Source organism: Pygocentrus nattereri, chromosome 30, assembly GCF_015220715.1.
Source record: "Pygocentrus nattereri isolate fPygNat1 chromosome 30, fPygNat1.pri, whole genome shotgun sequence".
NCBI classification, from domain to species: Eukaryota; Metazoa; Chordata; class Actinopteri; order Characiformes; family Serrasalmidae; genus Pygocentrus; species Pygocentrus nattereri.
The window spans coordinates 4,863,652-4,871,874 of NC_051240.1; the positions used below are offsets into that span (position 1 = coordinate 4,863,652).

Here is an 8,223-nt window from a genome sequence, read left to right on the forward strand (position 1 = left end):
TTTTACAGGAACTGTAAAAATTCTGGGTTATGATCTGCCAGAATAGACAATTCTACAGTGAACTCTAGACTTTAACACACCCAGTTAGCATATCTTCGCAGTTGTACCACCACAGAGTGGAGGAGGAACATTTTCCTTGAGTGTATGATGGGGAACAATCTCAAAGATTTAAGCCTGCAAGAACCCAGTCTTGAAAAATCACAGTTATGTCTCTGCTTATTTGCTGTGGTCTCACCTCTTGACTATAGTGCTCTAGTTTGGATTATAGTAATGTGGAAGTAATAATTCTACCAGATATCAAATTCAACAACACATTGTCACCAGCTGTTGACAAAACATTTTACATGCTACAGTCCAGTTTTTTTGGCTCTGTGATCTTACACTGGATTACACACATGGTTATCAAATTTGTGAGACATATTGAACATCAGAAGAAAATTCTCTAGGGTCACAAAAATGTTTTGAGTATCAAAACCAACAACAAACTAAGAAGCCCATTCTCTGTGGCTTCAGATGATATTCATATTTTAAGTATGTAGTTTGTTATACTGTGTCTTAAACAGGATTTTTGAGAATATAAAAAAATACTGTAATTTAAGATTCTGATTTTCTTCCACTGAAAGGTTTTGCAAATTATGAGTGACAGTTAAAATACTTCAATAAATAATAAAGTCTGTGAGATGTATGTCAGGTAGAAATGCAACTGCCTTTAGAGCACACTGTATTCTCAAATGTTGCTCACAGGGTCACATTAAGGTTACAGTAAATAATAATATGAATGTCCCTACAGTAAATGTATTTCTTCCTCAGGATTTATTAAGATTACATATCAAATGTGACAGATTTTACAGATTTTTTTCAGACATTTTGAAAATCCAGAGGTAATGAGCAGAGTTGAAACAAAGCAAATAATGTCAGAAAGCATTAGCGCTCCATATTCTGTGGTGACGGTAATTCCACACGTACTTCACTGTATTTTTTAACGTTTCTAAATTAAAGAGGCAAGACTAGAGTCATTGAGACGTGCAGTAGTCCTGCGTTCAGTTGTATTATATTTTATTTTCTACACTGTCAGAAATGAAGGTTCTGTGCAGGTACATTTTTGGCTCATTAAGGTACAAACAATGTAAACGTTCCCTTAAAGGTACAGCAGTGGTTTTAAGGTCCGATTGTGAACCTTAAATAAGTTTTTCCATTTGAAAAGTAGATATTTGTACCTTTTCATAACTGAACGTTTTAAAACAGAACAATAAAATAAGAAGCCTGGAGGCGAGACGGCGTGTGTGGAGTCAGCACAGCTTAGAAAATATCATTTCAATGGATTGTGGTACAGTTCCCTCACGAAGGTTACTGAGATGTACCCTTGAGGGTCCCACCACAGTGACAATTTAGCACCTTTATTTCTGAGAGTGTAAAGCACAGAGTGGAATCACGAATGTTGTATTACGCTATGCTGAAAAAAAAACAAATTTAAGGAAAAAATTTTACTGTAAAATTTCTCATAATTTCACATTTTGAGACCTTTATTGGATGATTGATTGGAAGGCCATTGGAAATAAGCACAAATCCGCCCTTTACCGTATTTACTTATTGTCACTGTTTGAATATTATAAATGTAGATATTCTGTAATAGATTCCACAATAAAATGCAACCCCAACAGCCCCTGTGTATTTGTGTAATCCTTTCAATCCAGAGCATTAATAAAGCATTCTGTATAGACAATCCATTCTCCGTGTGCTAGAATAGTAACTGATTTCATGGCGTTTCTTGGGTTGACCTAAGAACACAAAAATTCACACAACTCAAACTTCTTGGTTGAGTCAAAAGCTCTTAATTTTTTAGTTCAGTCATGGTAAATAAAATGAACATTTTTATACCCAACTTACACCAACTCCCTCACACAATCCTGCTATACACTTTTACTCTTAGGTACACACTTACAGCAGTGGACGAAGTACACAAATCATGTACCTGAGTTAAAGTAGAGACACCCAAGGTCAAATATTACTCCAGTAAAAGTCCTTACTCTAGACCTCAACTTGAGTAAAGTACTAAAGTATTTGCCTTCAAATGTACTTAAGTATCGAAAGTAAAAATACTAAAAGAGTAATTCTGGCTCTGATGTCCTGTTATCATTTTTCAGAACCGAGTGGCTCTGAAATCACTTTTTACACACAAGCAAAGTTTCAGTTTAAGATTACTTTAAACTGGCTTTAAACTCAGGATCACAAATAAGTTTTCCTTTACTGTGTTGATCTGTAGGCGTCTGTTCATAAACATAAACCAGCCCAAACTAATTTACTATAAAATGAAAGTGTTTGTATGAATTCAGAAAAAAAGAAACGCGTCAGTCTCGACTGCATATGTGGACATATTTCTATATTGTGGTTTATTTACAGAAAGTTAGGTTAGTTCATCATTTAGGGACGTATGTGCTCCCAAAGTTTTACGCTGCTGCACTGACATTGAACCGTGTGCTGCACTGTCCAACAGGTCAAAACAAGTTCAGAACAAAGTGACCGCTGGGCCCTGATTGGTGCTCTGGCTTTGCGCTGCTTTTGACATGTTACGTTTTTATACACACAGAAACCAAAAGGAACAACTTTTGAATAATGTAGTGGAGGAAAAAGTCAGATATTAGACTCTGAAATGTAGTGGAGTGAAAGTAAAAAGGCACCCAAAATGAAAATACTTAAGTAAAGTACAGATACACAAAAAAACTACTTAAGTACAGAAACTAATTACATTTACTTAGTTACTGTCCACCACTGCACACTTACGGATGGCTATGGCATTGCTGGAGCTCAAACTCACAACCTCCTGTTGGGGTGATGGATTAGTCCACTGCACCACTCAGAAACACATGAAGAAACTCAGATTCTGTGTCTACAAATGTTAAATACACTAGAGAAATATTTGTTGCTTTAATGTTGAAGCATGGCATAGTCTCATGTGGTGCAGCTGTCTAGTAATTCACCCCTCATCAGGAGATTGTGAGTTTGAATCCCAGCAATATCCCAGCTGTCTATATCCAGGAGCCCAGGAGGAAAATATGCTAGATGGAACTGTGTGATAGAAGCAGCGCCAGCTAGTGGGGGGAAATGAGTAAAAAGTCCAGTTTTGCTCATCTAACTGAGGCACGGACCTAGAAACAGGAGCTGGAAGAGGTTTTGACTCAACTAAGAAGTTTGAATTGAGTGAACTCTGGTGTCCTCAAGTTCAGAAAAGTTGACTCAACAAAAGTCACAATCAGTTATTATATCAATTTAATTTGAGCTGATCTCTCATTTTTTGTAGTGCAGATTAAAATATCACTCAGAGCTGGAACTTTTGTGAAAGTCATTCTGCACCTGTGTAAGCAACTAAGCTACAGGTGTGGTCTAATATCAAACAGGGATGTAACAACAGACTCCATTGTATTGCACTGAATTATCAGATTTTGCAGCATATCATACTGTATCATCATAAAGTAACTAGCACATTGGGTTATGGCTAGTTTGTTAGTCCGAGTGGTAGATTGGGACACTAAAGCACAGCTTTTATTTTGAATGGTGCACTTGTAATATTGAATGCTGTAATAAACTGAAAATGTGAACATGTCAATTTGATGCACATTCGCAGCCACTCTGTTATAACTGTATTGAAAAAATGTATTGAACTGAGACACCACTATATCACATCAAATCATTGATTTTGTGAGTAGTTAGACCCCTAATATCAGGATATTTGGCCGGATCACTTTACTGTAAAGAAACAGTTAAAAATTACAAACCCATGACTGGCTGTCGGGCTGCTTCATGGAATGTGTGATAGCAACGTCATCCTCACTACAGTCTGTTTCATCTTTTACTCTCCCACTGAATTGAATGGTGAAGTACATGCCGAACAAAACTCAGAAGACTCGTGTAGGTTCACCTTTGGTTCTGGATAGTAAGTAAAATGTCTGTATTTGTGTTGTAGTCATGGTGACCCTGGTTCCTTTGACCACCACTGTAAAGAGATCTGAGTCAGTAAGTTTCTCTACGACAGAGCATTTCACGTCAAACCACTCCGAAACATCTTAGCGATTCAATTACACAGAAATCCTGAAAAAATCGGTGGAATTCCCCTTTCGTCATCTAGAATACTGACACAGTGACAGATATAACTAGATACGGGGTGACGCTGCATGTTGTTGTAAAGTGCAGTACCTCAAGTTTATCAACCCTATGGGCAACTTGTGATTTGAATGCAGCCAGTAGGGGGTGCACTGGTTTTACTTTTTGCCATACAGTTGTGATTTTATTTGAACTAATTTTCAATTAATCAAATCAAATCAAATCAAATTTATTTGTAGCGCTTTTTACAACGGATGTTGTCACAAAGCAGCTTTACAGAATTTCAGAAAAGACAAAGTTTCAACAGGACTGTAAGAATGTACAGAAACCCCCCCGGTGGGCAAGCCAGGGGCAACAGTGGCAAGGAAAAACTCCCTCAGAACTGAGGAAGAAACCTTGGGAGGAACCAGGCTCACCAGGGGGGACCCGTCCTCCTCTGGTCAAACTACCTACAAGTGATTATATTACTAATATTAACAGCAGTAATATTGGTATTAGGAATAACTAGGAGTCTATGAGAACATCAGTGTAGGGTGGGCAGCTCGTCCAAGGCAGGTGGTGGCAGCTGGGGCATGGGCAGCTGGTCTGAAGTGGGTAGCAGGAGGGCTCGGCAGTCGGTCGTCCTTCAGTGTCCAGCCGGACATATGGGTGATTGTATACTCGGAAAGAAAGCAGGGAGATGGAATTAGTTTTATTCTATCCGTTTGTACGTAAAACAGGGAATGTAAACATTCCCAGAGTGTGGCTAACGACTCCGACAGATCTGACTATGACAGCTTAGCTAAAAGGAGAGAACCAGAAGGACACACAGACACGGCAGCACTCTGAAACAGTTCGGCATCCCTCCGCTCCACCGTCCACAAACTTGAGTGACCGCGTGCGAGCAGCGGGACGACAGCACCAGCGTCTCAGTTTACTATATTTCCCTGTGTCCAGAGTTTGGGGGCTTTATAAGAAAAAGCTCTTCCCCCAGCTGAAACCTTCTGAATTCTGGGGACTATTAATAAGCCAGCACTCTGTGATCTGAGTGGTTGTGATGGCTCATAATGAGAAACAAGGACTTGTAAGTACTTGGGAGCGAGCCCATGTAGGGCTTTATACATCAATAAAAGGATTTTATAAACAATACGGAATAGGCAGCCTATGAAGTGATGATAGCACTGGACTGATATGCTCAAATTTTCTAGTTTTAGAAACTTCTAGTTCCTGACAGTAGCGCGTTACAGTAGTCTAGCCTAGAAGTAATAAAGGCATGTACTAGTGTTATTACAGGGTTTTTGTTTCAACTTAATCAAAGTACTAAAGTGTTTTACTGAAATGGTGGACACACACATGTGTGTGTGTGTGTGTGTGTATGTTTGTAAGCAGGTGTGCTCCCTATGATGCCCAGTTTGCCACCAGTGATTCCTGGAATTCCCTGTTATGCCAGGCTTGCCACCAGGTTTGTTGTTGTAAGACAATTTTCTTAAATTTTAAATATTTTAACTTTAATAGTTCATTTTAATAATTAAGATTAATTATTTTATATTTAACTTATAAGTTTTACCATTTTTAATTTCTGTACTTTGTTTTGTAATCTAAATGTCTTTCAACTTTATTGGCTATTTTTTGTCTTCCAGAATGATGCCAATTGCAGGAATAATGCCCCCCAGGCCCAGGATGCCCCCTATGATGCCAGGCATGCCCCCAAGTAAAAGACCTGGGCTTTGATATCACTGTTTGTCAAAGCTGTGAAATCTGAGTGAAACAGAGAGCTGCTGTTGGATCTGTTGGTGTGGACAGACATATATTTTATCTTCTGCAGGTGTGCTCCCTCAAGTTATGCTGCACTTTCGGAAATCGGTTCATAAATAGCTCTTGGACCAGTCAGGGACTAACGGTGGGGGACCCCTACCCAACCCCTTTGCCTTTGTGATATTTGTGGCATCAACCACATGAAGAATATTGCAGTTGAGAGATGTTATTTAAGCATAGACATGCTCCTCAGGGGCCAGATCATTTCATAGGCTCCCGAGCAGCACAGCCGTGTATGTATTGGCCCTATCATCATGGCAAATTCAAGCCCTGCTGATGCTACAGCCATCCATGGCAGGGAGTCCAAGAGAGGACAGCTGTCCTCATTGTCTATGGGTGGATAGAATGGACTCCAGCCCCCCCCCCCCCATCACTCAGTGCGATGGTGGAGTGCATATCTGCATAGCTACTGCCATTTGTTTCTTAAATGCCATTATAAGTCTAAAATAATGTGACTGATGCATTGGATTTTTATTAGCTGTCGAGCTCAGTTCAACTTTTAATAGAGATTGTACATACATGTGAAGTGTGAAGCAAGAGCGTGATGACCAGGCTAATTGGTGGGGTATAGTAGCTGACACAGTAGTTCTGCTTTAGTTTTTGTGTTTTTTTTTAACTTTTCTTACAGTTTATGAGCGCATTTTTCACAGCTGCTTTTCGTTATAGAGTTAGAATAGTTAAATGCAATAACTCACTGCATATTTTAAAGTCTTCAAAATACATAAATCACTGGGACTTTTTATTTCTTCATTTGTTTATTAATTCCTGATCCCATTCACTGGACAGTGTTCTGCTTTCTCTGTGCTAAAGGAGTTGAATTTAATTCACATCAAGTAACCAAGTCCCATAGAGTTCAAATCTGGACAAAATACAAAAATAAGTTGGTCAGCAGACTTCTTTAGGAAAGTTGAAGCTAACTCTTAGCTAACATTATATGTGTCTGCACCCCAGTGTCCTATAAGGGGCCGTATATAAATCCTAATGCTGCTTAGCACTGACTGGTTTTCATGTTGCATGTAAGACTGAGTAGACGTCATCATCCGTTTTGAAAGACCTGTGCTGGTTATCTTAAATCAGATGTTTACAGGATATTACAGAAGACCTGTCTAAGTTCCAACACGTGGTCTTAGATCTACAGATACTGACCTTCCGTCTGTCTCCTCTGTGTATTGCAGAAATAGTGAAGAGGCCTCAAGCTGTCGAGCTCAGTTCAACTTTTAATAGAGAATGTACATACATGTGAAGTGTGAAGCAAGAGCGTGATGACCAGGCTAATTGGTGGGGTATACGCTTTCATTACTTGTTAGCTACATTCGCCTTGCAGCTCCAGTCCTAAAAATAAAGACGCACATTTCAGACACCAAGCATGATGGATAGAGGAATGGTTGATAAGGGCCCCTTACTGTTTCAGGCCATTCTGCTTCATTTGGAGGTTGAGGTTGAGTACATCAACTGCACTTACGCAGCCCTTATAATGTTTGCAGTTGTACTTAGAATGTCCAGAAAAAATACCAAATATAAATCCGAATAAATCCAAATGCACTAGAGTAAACGAAAAGACTTCTCTAGAGTGTTTAGCAGTCAAAAACGGGTTTTGCCAGACATCCAATTAAACATCTATTTTTGTTTAGGCTTGTCTGGTTGGTGTGTACTCTGGCCCTCAATGTACAACCCCCGAAAAGTTGGGATGCTGTGCAGAATGTAAGTAAAAATAGAATGCAATGATGTGCAAATCATGTAAACCATATTTTTAAAGAAAAATACTACAAAGACAACATATCAAATGTTATAACTGAGAAATTTAATAGTTTTTTTCAAAAATATTTGCCCATTTTGAATTTGCTGCCTACAACACATTCCAAAAAAGCTGGGATGGAGACATTACCACTGTGTTTCATCACCTTTTCTATTAACAACACTGAAAGCTGGAAACAAGGAGCGCAATTGCTGGAGTTTTTTTAACTGAAATATTTTCACATTCTTGTTTGATATAAGATTTCAGCTCCTTTGTTATATTTTTCATAATGCAGTAAATGTTTGTAGTGGTGACAGGTCTGGACTGCGGGCAGGCTCTTTTAATACAAAGCAATGCTGTTGTAATATATGCAGAATGTAGATTGGCATTATCTTGCTGAAATAATCAAGGCCTTCCCTGAAAAGGACGTTGTCTGGACGGCAGCACATGTTGTCAAAACATGTATATATCATTCAGCATTAATGGTGCCTTCACAGATTTGCAAGTCACCCATGCCATATGCACTAATATCATGAATACCATAATGAATACTAGCTTTTAAACTGTGCACTGATAACAAGCTGAGTGGTCTTTAA

The 8,223-nt window shown here is 38.9% G+C and overlaps 1 protein-coding gene across 1 annotated transcript in view; it reads left to right on the plus strand.

The window, feature by feature from the left end:
- LOC108424825 overlaps positions 1 to 6,450 on the plus strand; it is a 38,827-nt gene extending 32,377 nt beyond the window's left edge. The window contains exons 9-10 of the mRNA XM_037536523.1: positions 5,467 to 5,539; positions 5,718 to 6,450. Of these exons, the coding sequence (XP_037392420.1) occupies positions 5,467 to 5,481 (15 nt within the window). The 3' untranslated portion in view covers positions 5,482 to 5,539; positions 5,718 to 6,450. The remainder of the gene's footprint in view (positions 1 to 5,466; positions 5,540 to 5,717) is intronic.
- The last annotated feature ends 1,773 nt before the right edge of the window (positions 6,451 to 8,223 follow it).